This window comes from Solanum dulcamara, chromosome 5 (genome assembly GCF_947179165.1).
Source record: "Solanum dulcamara chromosome 5, daSolDulc1.2, whole genome shotgun sequence".
In the NCBI taxonomy this organism is placed as follows: domain Eukaryota; kingdom Viridiplantae; phylum Streptophyta; class Magnoliopsida; order Solanales; family Solanaceae; genus Solanum; species Solanum dulcamara.
The window spans coordinates 2,735,376-2,749,103 of record NC_077241.1 but is presented as its reverse complement, the minus strand read 5'-3'; the positions used below and the strand labels follow the sequence as shown (position 1 = coordinate 2,749,103).

Here is a 13,728-nt window from a genome sequence, read left to right as displayed (position 1 = left end):
GTACCCTACAGGTATCGCAAAATATGTTTGATACCGTTCCAATGCCTTCGCGTTGGGATGAACTATACCTTGCTAGCAAATTAACAGAAAATGTTATATCAGGTCTAGTTGCGTTAGCAAGATACATAAGTGCACCAATAGCACTGAGATATGGTACTTCAGGACCAAGAATTTCTTCATCCTCTTCTGGAGGTCGAAATTGATCTTTTTCCACTTCAAGTGATCGAACAACCATTGGAGTACTTAATGGATGTGCTTTGTCCATGTAAAATCTTTTTAAGATTTTCTCAGTGTAGGCAGATTGATGGACAAAAACTCCGTCTGCTAAATGTTCAATTTGCAGACCTAGACAAAGTTTTGTCTTTCCAAGGTCTTTCATTTCAAATTCTTTCTTTAGATATTCAATTGCCTTTTGGACCTCTTCAGGGGTTCCAATGAGATTTATGTCATCAACATAAACGGCGAGTATAACAAACTCTGATTCCATTTTCTTAATAAAAACACATGGACAAATGACATCATTTATATAGCCTTCATTTATCAAGTACTCACTGATGCGATTATACCACATACGCCCTGATTGTTTTAGACCATATAATGATCTTTGAAGTTTTATTGAGTATACTTCCCGAGACTTTTTGCATGTTTCAGGCAATTTTAATCCTTCTGGGATTTTCATGTAAATTTCATTATCAAGTGAACCATAAAGGTAAGCTGCAACCACATCCATTAGGTGTATTTCAAGATTTTTATGTACAGCTAAACTGATGAGATATCGAAATGTTATTCCATCCATAACCGGTGAATATGTTTCTTCATAGTTGACTCCAGGTCTTTGAGAGAATCGTTGTGCAACAAGGCGTGCCTTATATCTTACAATTTCATTTCTCTCATTTCGTTTTCTAACAAAAACCCATTTATAGCCAACTGGTTTTACACCTTCAGGGGTTTGAACTACAGGTCCAAAAACCTCACGTTTAGCAAGTGAGTCTAATTCTGATTGAATTGCCTTTTGCCATTCTGGCCAATCACATCTACGTCGACATTCTTCGAGGGATTTAGGCTCAAGACTTTCACTATCTTGCATGAGGTTAAGTGCAACATTATATGCAAAAATATTATCAACCGTGATTTTAGATCGATCTAATTTTATCTCATCACCGAAAGAGCTTATTGAAAGTTCTTCATTCACTTGAGTCTCGGGTTCACTGATTTCTTCAGGAATATCAAGATTACTCAAATCTTGACCTTCTTCAGGAGGTTCTTTTGTAGTATCATCTTTATTATTTATCACGCTTCTCTTTCTAGGATTTTTATACTTTGAACCCAACGGTCTACCACGCTTCTGGCGTGTTTGAGATTCAGAAGCTATGATACTTGTAGATGGTCCTTTTGGGACATCAATCCGGATAGGTACATTCACTGCAGGGATATGTGACTTAGTTATCCGTTTCAAATCAGTAAATGCATATGGCATTTGATTTGCTATTTTTTGCAAGTGGATGATCTTCTGGACCTCCTGCTCACATGTGCGGGTGCGTGGATCAAAATGAGATAGTGATGAAACTTTTCACGCAATTTCTTTTTCTTTTTCGGGTTCCTTTTTCTCTCCCCCTAATGACGGGAAAATTGTTTCATCAAACCGACAATCTGCAAATCGAGCAGTGAATAAGTCTCCAGTCAACGGTTCAAGGTATCTAATTATGGAGGGTGAGTCAAACCTCACATATATGCCCAACCTTCGTTGAGGACCCATTTTTGTACGTTGTGGTGGTGCTACAGGCACGTATACCGCACAACCAAAAATTCTTAAATGGACTATATTTGGTTCATGACCAAATACTAATTGTGACGGAGAGTATTTATTATAATGAGTCGGTCTGAGACGTACAAGTGCTGCTGCATGTAAGATAGCATGACCCCAAACAGTAATTGGCAATTTTGTTTTCATTAGTAGAGATCTTGCTATTAATTGTAGGCGCTTAATAAATGACTCTGCAAGGCCATTTTGAGTATGAACATGAGCAACAGGATGTTCAATTTTTATCCCAATTGATAAGCAATAATCATTAAATGCTTGGGATGTAAATTCTCCGGCATTATCAAGGCGAATGGCCTTAATTGGATAATCTGGGAATTGCGCTCTCAATCTTATTATTTGTGCTAACAACTTCGCAAATGCCAGGTTGCGAGATGATAATAAGCACACATGAGACCATCTAGATGATGCATCTATTAGGACCATAAAATATCTAAACAATCCACTAGGTGGATGAATAGGTCCACATATATCTCCATGTATACGCTCTAAAAAGCCAGGAGATTCGATGCCAACCTTCAGGGTCGATGGTCTGGCAATTAATTTGCCTTGATAACAAGCAGCACATGAAAATTCATCATTTGTAAGAATCTTCTGGTTCTTTAACGGATGTCCAGTTGAATTTTCAAGAATTCGTCTCATCATTATTGATCCAGGATGACCTATTCGATCATGCCATAGCACAAATATATTTGGATCAGTAAACTTCTGGTTTACGATCATATGTGCTTCAATTACACTAATTTTTGCATAATATAGGCCAGATGACAGAGTTGGTAATTTTTCCAAAATATATTTCTGGCCTGAGACACTCTTGGTTATACCAAGATATTCAGTATTTATTTCAGTTAGTGTCTCAACATGATATCCATTTCTGCGGATATCTTTAAAACTTAACAAGTTTCTTGGGGATTTAGAAGAGAATAAGGCATCTTCTATAATAATTTTTGTCCCCTTAGGCAAAATTATAGTAGCTCTTCCGGAGCCTTCAATCATTTTGGAATTGCCAGATATCGTAGTAACATTAGCTTTTCTTCTAAGCAAGTTGGAAAAATATTTCTCGTCTTTAAAAATAGCATGAGTTGTTCCACTATCAATTACACAAATATCTTCTTGATTGATCATTGATCCAAATAAAATTTGAGGCATTTCCATATTTTTCTTCAAAAAGAAAGAAAGTAAATATTATAATTAATACCTGATTTATTATACAAAGTTTTATTTCATTACATTGAGGTAGAAAAATACAAACATAATATTTAATACATACAACAACAAAGAGAATTATTTAAATATTATCAGGCTTATCAACATTCATATTTACTTCTGGAAAATTAAAGAAATCAGCTACATCCAGATGCATGGGCTCAATATTGTCCTCAGAGATAAAATTTGTCTCTGGATTATTTTCTGTCCTCTTTAACGATGCCTGATATAGCTGAACCAAGCGTTTTGATGACCGGCAAATCCGCGACCAGTGCCCCACACCTCCACATCTATGACATATTGTTTCTGAATTATTCTTCGGTAAAGCTTCTGGCTTTTTACCCTATCTTTTATATTGCTGGTTATTTCTCGGTGCCAGCCGAGCATCATGATTAAAATTTCTTCTTTGACTACGACCACGACTAGGGCCATGGCCTCTTTCTCGTTGGTTAGAATTTGCCTGATTCACTTCAGGGAGTGACAAAGAACCAACTGGCCGACTATCATGATTTTTCATTAATAGTTCATTATGTCTTTTAGCAATAAGAAGGTGAGAAAGTAATTCAGAATATTTTTTAAAGCCTTTTTCGCGATATTGCTACTGCAGGAGCATATTCGCGGGTGGAAATGTGGAGTATGCTTTTTCAAGTTTATCTTGTTCCGTGATTTCATCTCCGCATAAAGTTAACTGAGCTATAATTCTAAATAAAGCAGAATTATATTCAGTTATATTTTTAAAGTCCATCAGTCTCAGATTTAACCAGTCATAACGTGCTTGTGGAAGCATGACCAACTTTAGGTGGTCATACCTTTCTTTTAAATTTTTCCACAATTTCAAGGGATCTTTTAATGTAAGATATTGTAATTTAAGACCCTCGTCAAGATGGTGGCGGAGGAAAATCATAGCTTTTGCACGGTCTTGACTAGATGCCGTGTTATCATCTTTGATGGTGTCTGCCAGACCCATCGATTCAAGATGAATTTCGGCATCTAGTGCCCATGAGGAGTAATCTTTTTCAGAGATATCCAAAGCAACAAATTCAATTTTTGAAATATTTGCCATTTTATGAAAAGAAAATTAAATAAAATTCTTACCGCTTTTTGTTACCTTCAAAAACAAATAGCCAGAGCCTCGTGCTGATAACGTGTTATAAATATACTACAGATTTAGTAAAATGATTGAAAGAAAGATAGTGAGGAAAACGGAACACAAGAGAGAGAGAGAGCAGAGAGCAATATATGAGTTTATATTTTTCTGTTTTCGTTTTTATATGTCTCATAATGCCAAATATGGCACATATATATATTAGATAGAATAGGTATGTAAGTGCTCCACTTTTCCAAGTGCAGCATTATGTAAGTGCACCAATTTAAAATTGTCCATGCATTTTCCATGTGGGTGGGTCCCACATAGAATTAGACATCCAATTTGTAATAAAAAGACAATTTTTAGCCACTTTTAAGTATTCATTGAATCCCATCAAAGCTCAAAACAGAAGTGTTACGCAAGAAAATTACATAAAGGATTGACTACTGTTTGTAGTCAGATTTGAGCTTTCAGAATAGAAAATTTTTTAATAATTTTTTTTTTCTTTAGTAAATTAAACGTATTGTGTATTTCAATTAGTCGAATTGATGAAAATATTAGCCTCAAAAAGATAAATAAAATAACTTGAGGCCGTTTGGATTGACTTATAAGCTGTTTTCGGCTTTTTTTGACTAATAAATAGTTGAGTTTATTTGGATGAATTTATTTTAAGTAGTTTATAAGTTGAAAACAACTTATAAGTCAAAAAAATAAAATTGGCCTGCACCTATTTTTTTAAAAAAACTTATAAGCAGTTTTTAACTTATAACTGCTTAAAAATAAGTCAATTCAAACAGGGTAAAGATCACTTATTAATTAATCTATGACTTAATCACATACCAGTCTATCAAATCGTAGAATTTCGTTCTTTATTCAATTATTGATTAATCTATCACTTAATCACATACCTTTCTATCATTATTTGATTTTTAATTGTTCGATCACAATAAATTATTCATGCTGTATGATTTTTTTTAAAAAAGACTAAAATTCACTCTCCATACACCCCAACACAAACACGTAAAAAAAGATTTTCTTAATTTGAAATTTTCCTATGCAAGGCATTTTTTCGTTGCAACATTTTCACAATTTTTTTTCTGAAAAGAATAAAAAATGTTGTTAACGTATTATAAATAATTAAAAAATGTCCTCATTTCATTATTCAATCAAATTTGTCTCTTCTTCACCTATTGGATTAAAAAGTATCTTTAATGTATTAAAAATAACTCAAAAAATGTCCTTCTTTTACCTATGAATCAAATGTACTCTTAATGTTATTTTAAGACTTAAAATTGCTCTTCGTTAATGACACAAATTGTATAACATTTAATTAAATTTTAATTATAATATACTTTAGTTAGTAGTTACTAGAAAAGAGGGTCCTAAAAATTCGGGGTGTGCAAAAATCAAACCGATCAATAAATCAAACCAAAAAAATAATATTGGGTTATTGCTCCTGGGTTTATGAGTTTTTAATGATCTTATAAAATAAAATTATCGGGCTATTGGTTCAATATTGATTTTTCAATATGAGTTATTAGGTAAATTGATAACTTATTAATGCAATAGTAATTTATTACCTACACCTACATAAATATTAAATATTAATATCAAAACCTTATTGGTTAGTATATTTGCCTTTTAGCCGTAAATTCATATTATTGTCCCAATTGTTTTTATTTGTGTTGCATTTATATAGTTTTTTCATGTTAGTTATTCCTATCGTATGAACATTTTTTTATTGGTTAAATTAAAAATCGAACCGTTAAGGATCAAAATTTGATTAAAAAATATTTTATTAATTTAGCATATTTAAAAATTAAAAATTAATAAACCAAATTAATAATATATAAAATCGAATCGAACCGATCGATGCATTCCCGTATTAAAAATTGATTGGAATCATTTTCCTAATTTTCTCCATATATGGTAAAGCATATATTATCCTCCCAAAATCTCCAACTATCCAATTTGTCCAATAGAATATATTACATTATCTACACATGGCACATTTCCATTGGATACCAAGATATCCCCCTCTTAAGGTACAAATATACACAGTCACAACACACATATCACAGGACCCCACTCTTACAACCTCACTCAAATCTAGACCGTTCATCACATCATCACATCAAATCAGAAAACAACGTTGACTTAAGAAAAATCAAAATCAACGGCTTTTATTTAATTAAGTTTTCTTATCAGTACCAGAAAACTTTTTTTTTTTAAAATTACAATATGCACAACGACGCTGAAGAAGAAGAAGAAGGCGGAGAAACTGAAGCAACTTACTCGCCGTGAACGGCGCCGGAAAATCAGTTGAAACGACTATTTATCGCAGTGAAACGACGTTGGAGAAGCAGCTGAGACAACTTTATCGCGGTCAAACGACGCCGGAGAAGCAGCTGAAACGATTTTATCGCCGCAAAACGACGTAGGAGAATCAGCTGAAACAACTTTATCGCGGTGAAAAGACGCCGTGGAAGTAGCTGAAACGACTTTATCGCCGTGATACGACGCTGGAGAAGTAGCTGAAGCAACTTTCTCTTCTTGAAACGACGCCGGAGAAGCAGCTGAAACAACTTTCTCGCCGCGAAACGACGCCGTTTTGCTCATTTTCCGATTTGCTAATCAGTTCCGGTCAGTATCAACTTCCGGAGAGTTTGTAAATATGGAATTTCCGTTGATAGCTCGATGTACGAATACGACGAATACTCCGTCGACGACGTCGTTTTTGGGATGTAAAATGAGTTTATGCTATTTTCCGATTAGAAATAAGAGGAAATATAATGAGAAATTTTCGGTGGTGAGAGTTAAAGCTATGGCGGAGAAGTCAAGTACCGGCGAGGCAGCGTCATCAGTTGAAATTCGGCAGAGAGAAAATGGAGTAGGGTACACGGGATCTACTATGGAGGTGACCACATTCAATCAGAGCTTCAGTGATGCGCAGTTACCAGTTTGGGAGAAAATCGGTGCTATTGTCAGACTCAGTTATGGAATCGGTTAGTTCATTCAACTCAAGTCTGTGTTTTTTTTTTCGTATTCAATTCTCAGAATTTACCACCTTGAAACAAGACGGGATCGATAAAATTCAGCAGCTTTTACGCAGATTCTATGAATGAACTTTGTCCACTCTTAATCAGAGATGTTGGAATCTGGCTCGAGTTTGAGCTAAGTTGTTTGGACTCTCAAAAAGTAACACATTTCTAGTGGATTTAATACGCGGCCAATGATATTTTTAAAGAATTCGAACAATAAAAGCTTTGAGAAACACATATCATAAATAGAGTGCAAAATTATATTAGGATTTGTATATACATATAGTTCAAACTCTTAAGTTTTGACGAGTAAAGTTATTCGATATAGCTACTGGTGAGTTAGCATAAAAAAGATAAAGAAGAAAGTGAATTTACAGTGATAGAGAAATTTCAAAGAAAGGAAAGGATTTTTATGGCATATATATTTTTTGCTTTCTAAATATTTCATTAAAGCGCTTCTAAAAGTGGAAGGGCTAAGATTTTCTTCTCTCTAACTAATATGCCCATAAATATAATTTGAAATTAGTGGTAAGTTTCAAAATGATCTGTATATCTAATAAGATTATCAAAATTCAAAAAGTCTGAATTTAAATACATACTTATTATATAGTTTCAAATTATGTACTATTACATGTATTTTTTTAAAACACTTCACTCATATTAATTCAGTTTAAAAAACAACAACAACTTACATATGGAACGTGTGGGTAGAATAGGCTATAAAAATTTAGTGTTAATCAATAAAATAGGTAGAAAATCGGTTATATAAATGTTATTAAAAAAACACCTTAAATAGGTCAAAAGGTAATAAATAGGAAAACTTTTCACGTGAACAAAAGTTATTGAATTACCAATTTCTCAATCTTTTTGTCTTCATTCGAAATCTTCTGCAACATCTGATTAAATAAATAGATCATCATACACATACAAAAAATATATGAACACTTATTTTAATAAAATGATACCAAAAGTTGGCATTTAAAAAGCTAAAATGCTTGACTAAAATTTTCGATAAAAGGTTATCAAAAAACAAACAAACAAAATAAGAACAAAACAAATTACTTACTTCAATTCAAACCTGTATATAATAGCAAAAACATTAGCTTGTAATACGACTATCGCTCATCTGCGTATAAAAATTAAAATACTAAAACATATAGAGTTTCTAGAAAATGAAGAATATGAAGAATGCAGTAAATATATTAATCAATAAAATTAATGATCAATAACATTGTTATTGTTATTGATATTGTTATAAGAGTTTATTTAGAACTCTTCCACCATGGATTTCTACTTTTAAGCTAATCGATTTTTTTTAAAGTATGATATTCTTAAATTCAAATAATTTTAATTTTTTAATTCAAAACTTTTATTACATTATTTACTAACTTTGTCTTAAAATTGCCAAGTGACATTTTCATAGCTTGCCACTTGGCTTAACCACATTGCAAACTATTCTCCTTTATATATATATAAAATTTGTTTTAAAAAAAGAATAATATCCTTTTTATATTTTGAAAAATATTTATTTTAAGATTTTCATGTTACCCTTGTCCCTTAGTAAGAGAATTTATAATCTCAATATTAATAATTTAATTTAATCATAAATCTTAAAAATCTTCCTTTTTTTAAAAAAACTTCGTACCTATCAATAGTGCATAATATAAGTTGGGACGGTGGGAGTAGTTTGTTGCATGTCAAGGATAGGATTGTAGGAGTACTATAAATGAAAATCTTTGGGAAAGAATTGTAGATTAATTTTTGTTATAAACGAAATTCTTTGGGAAAGAATAGTAGATAAAATTTTAGGCTTTTACTCATGCTTTGCTATTGATAAATCTGAGTGGGGAAGAGATTTAAGTTTTTTGACTAAGAAATGAGGCAACAAAGCAAGAAGATAATAATAATAAGGGGTAAAACTTACCCACATTCAATATTGTAGTGCATGCACAAAAATTTAGCAAGTTTAAAACAAAATATGTCTGGATGACTCTTTTTAGGGGAAATTTTGGAAATGAACTTTGTTTTAGATTAAAATGTCTGGTGTGTATGAAGGAAAATGTTTTCATGGAAATTATGGTCCCACCATTGTTGAGATCCCTTCACGCTTAACTAAGATCTCGAATTTGCTCCCATAAAACAGAGAACCTTGCAGTAAAGGGTATCTTTAGTCCTGAATGTGCTTAACACGCATGAATTTGGATTAGTCGTACTAGTGAGCTTTGAATGCTAAATAGTTAAACCAATTTTTTTTTTTTGAAATGACCAAAATAGTTGAACAGTCATTTCTTTTTGTTCCAATGTATTTATGTGTTTGTTACATATATTTGTTGCATATATTTCTTCCCGCCTTCTATGAGTCCCATCCCATTAAATTTTTTGGATAGCTTTACAGATGAAAAATGAAGTCCTGCAATCATTCTCTGATGTTCAGTTTGTTTATGAACTCAGGCATCTATGGAGCAATGGCTTTAGCCGGAAAGTTCATATGCTCAATATCTGGAATCGACTGCACAGGAGGGTTCAGTCCATCATTAGATGCCATTGTTGAAGGACTAGGATATGCAGCTCCACCCATTATGGCTCTTCTATTTATACTAGATGTATGTTCAACGTTTCCCATTTTTCTTTCTGCCTCAGTAACATTGTCTTATAAGCTAATTCTCGGGGTTGAGTTAGTTTAAAGGTCCTTTTATTCACATTGTATAAGTGCCAGACTCTCCTTGCTTTTGGTTTGCCCAATATTAGACCCTTGTGTTGTCCACGACCAGATTTCGAGCTAGAGGTGTTAAGTGTCCCACATTGGTTGAGGGAATAGTCTGTTGTCTCCTTATATAGTTTCGGTCTTTTGGATGATCCTCATCTGATAAGCTAACTTTTGATGTTAAGTTTAAGATCCACTTTCTTTAGACAATCTAACAACATTTTTAGCATCTTTACCTTGGCTTAATTTCTTCTATCTACACATGCCTTCATTAACTCTTTAGTGTGAAAATGCATCATTAGCCTTATGTATTGTGTAGCCATTCTAGCTTTGTCCATCTGACGTTCCTGGATTTAACAATCCATGTTTTATGACAAATCATGTGTGTTTATAGGATGAAGTTGTGAAGCTATCTCCTCATGCTCGAGCAATCAGGGATGTTGAGGATGAAGAGCTAAGGAACTTCTTTTATGGAATGTCACCTTGGCAGGTAAAATATCTGTTAATTTCAGCATCAATAGTTATGCCGTAAAAAAAGGAAAGGTTAATAATAGGTTGTGTTGCGATGTTGTAGTTCATTCTGATTGTTGCTGCAAGCTCCGTCGGAGAGGAGCTTTTCTACCGTGCTGCTGTTCAGGTTAGTGCGAATGTGCTTTATTGCACACTGAAGGCTGAATTGACTTGTAAATTAATTTCAGAATTTCAAGGGAATCAATGTCCACTTTTTATGAAAATTAGATGTTTTGACTCTTGTACCTGAACCTTAAAGAGGGGGAGAGTAATTTGTTCTGCTGCTTTCTCTGACTATGTTTGCAATCACAGGGAGCTTTGGCTGATATTTTCTTACGGAGCACTGATTTGGTGACTGAAGCTCGAGGAATGGCATCATTGGTAAGGATTTTATTTCTAGCATCCTTCTCCGGCTGTCGCTTGGGCTCTCCAAAAATGCTATAATACCTGTGACGGTCCTCCATAATGCCCTACTTTTGGAGGATCTGACATACATTCATCCATGTTTTTGAAGAGTCCGAGCAACATACTCTGACTCCAAGTTACAAATATCCAAATTATTCTGATGCCCTGACACGTTTTGTTTTCTTAAAATGTAGACTGGTGTTTTGCCACCTTATGTACCATTTGCTCAAGCATTTGCAGCTGTAATGACAGCAGCTCTGACCGGTTCTTTGTATTATATTGCTGCTTCTCCAAAAGGTCTGTTGCATAGGCTGCATTTTGAGATCCTTCGTTGTCCTCTCCTCTTACATGCTTAATCACAATCACTTGGCTATTTGTTGTTTTCACTTTCAGATCCTACCTATGTTGTTGCACCAATGCTGAAGTCACGTTCAGGTCGTGAAGATCTGAAAAAACTCTTTGCAGGTTTGACCCCTCTTCTCTGCTCATGGCAAAGTTAAGACAGCTCTCACTCGTGGCGTTTAAACCTAATTAACTTAATGCTATTAGTGCAGCCGATATCAACTAGGAGTAGAAGAGATAAAGTATATCTCTTAGCCTAGTCTGTATCCACCAGCTGACCGACAAAAATTAAACAGTTACGACTAGTTTGAGCCAAAAGAAAGGCAAAGGGTTTGTCAGCAAGCAAGAAGCTTTCTATCATAGTTACATTGCAAGGTTTCTAAACGCTCCTCCTAGTTGTCGGTCTGCTGCATCTTTCCCGTTTCTAGGCACATTTGGGAGGCAGGGAGTGTGACAAAATACATGCTTCCCGTTATTCCGTAGGGCCTTCTCAAGCCTTTCAGTATAAGAATAGCTATCTAAATTAATATTAATACATGATTTCACTAAGGCTAAGGGTAGAGCTCTCCCTGCCACAAAAAATAAGGGGCCTACTTCTCATTCTAGGAGGGTATTTGGTACAGAGGAAGCCATTTTCTAGAAAAATTTCCCTTGCTTGGTTGGTAAAAGATTTTGGAAAACATTTTCGGCAGGAAAGGAAAGTAAGTTTTTTAAATATGAGGAAAATGACTTTCCTAGTAGGAGTAGGGAAAACAAGTTCCATAACTGACGTTCTACTCCTCCCCATTCTGTAGTACATCTCATCCCAAACCCACCACCCATAGCCCCCACACCCACCCCTCATAGTATTGCCTAGATTATATATCTAGGTTTTTTAGATTAGTTTCTGCTTACTTTACCAAACACTAGAATAAGTAAAAAAATATTTTCTGAGAGAACGTTTCCAGTTTCCACGTTTTTCTTGGTACCAAACACACCCATATGTGTTAAAACTTATATGGAGTCCCCTCCCTGTTTATGGATGTCACCAAAAGAGACCAAGAAGAGAATGTATCAAAGGAAAATTGTTTTTTATTTAGCTTATGAGGCAGAGTTAATTATTTAGAGTCTGGCGTTTAACAAAAATAATCTTGAATTGTTAGTACTGAAGATATTCAGCTCATATTATCGCGTGATATGTTAATTTTTTCCGTCTTCCTGAATGTTTTTGCAGCTTGGTATGAGAGGCGACAAATGAAGAAGATTTACTCTCCTTTACTGGAATCAATACTAGCCCTTTACCTTGGGTTTGAATGGATCCAGGTAACATAAGTTTCTGTTTGTGTTTATTTGTACTATAGCTAATCTGATACCCAGAGGTGAACGGGAACAGTTTTTATGGGTTCAACTAAATCTACTATCGTCGATATGGAGGGTAGTCACATACGTGAAACACCACCAAAATATCAATGAATACTAACTTCTTAACTCATTGTTTCATAATTACGATGAGTTCAGTGCTAACAATCTTAAAGATTGAACCTGTCAAGTTAAATGTTGGACTCGCCTCGCCTCTGCTGATACTTAAAGGTAGTGTCTACATGAAGTTTAGGTGGTTAGGCACATAGGTGATAAAAACCACGATGTTTCAATGAATGTTAACTTTTGAACTCAATAATTTCATAACTATTGATTAGTTCAGTGCTAAAAACCTTAAAAGATTGAACCCATCAAGTATAAATGATGGATTCTCTGGTGATATTTGAATGGTACTGTCTACATGGCATTCGGGAGGGTAGACATATATGTGAAAAAACCAATAAGGTTTCAACAAATATCAACTTATGAACTCATAGTTTAAAAGTTGCAATAAGTTCAATACTAAAAAATCTTTTAAGGTTGGAACCATCAAGTTTAGATGTTGGATTTACCTCTATTGATACATGAAATTCGGGTAACTATAGCTTATTTGTTCTTGTGGATGCAACAGACAAACAACATTCTTGCACCTATAATCACACATGGGATATACTCTGCTGTAATTCTCGGACATGGACTCTGGAAAATCCACGATCATCGGAGAAGGCTACATCAGAGAATCCTCCGACTTAAACAAGAAGGCAAGAATTCAAGTAACTTGTAAAGTGCTTACAATATAGTGAGAACAAATAATTAGCGTCGTATGCAGGATTTTTCTGAATTGTACTTTGGGAGAGATGTTATAATACTGTATAAAATCTATGTAACATAAAAGAATAATAATAGTGGCATGGCTTAAGTTAGTTGTATACATTAGACTAGCAAATATATACATTAAAAAATGTACCTCTGATATATTATATGTAGTTGTATTTATGATATTTGCTTAAGTGAACTTTCTCTACCACAATGTCCGTCCCACCCCTTGGATTGTATACTTTGAGTTCAATTATACTCATAATGCTAGGAAATAATCAGTATTTTTTCTCCTATTTATGGAGCTACATTTATTCAGTAATTTTTTGATATATTAAATCTCCTAACTTCTTAAAATACATGATAGCTAATTATAATCTGATATTATTTTTTCTTTTTTTTAATTAACAATATAATATTTCTTGTATATTTCTAAGACACAAATAGACATATACAAATT

At 33.9% G+C, this 13,728-nt stretch overlaps 1 protein-coding gene across 1 annotated transcript; it reads left to right on the top strand.

Annotated features, from left to right (window-relative positions):
- The first annotated feature begins 6,218 nt into the window (after positions 1-6,218).
- LOC129888766 (uncharacterized) lies at positions 6,219-13,453 on the top strand. The gene is made up of 9 exons (XM_055963765.1): positions 6,219-7,117; positions 9,605-9,756; positions 10,252-10,347; positions 10,432-10,494; positions 10,680-10,748; positions 10,967-11,069; positions 11,166-11,237; positions 12,328-12,416; positions 13,084-13,453. The coding sequence occupies exons 1-9, from the start codon at positions 6,787-6,789 to the stop codon at positions 13,234-13,236; spliced, it is 1,128 nt and encodes a 375-aa protein (XP_055819740.1). The 5' UTR covers positions 6,219-6,786; the 3' UTR covers positions 13,237-13,453.
- Positions 13,454-13,728: the final 275 nt, after the last annotated feature.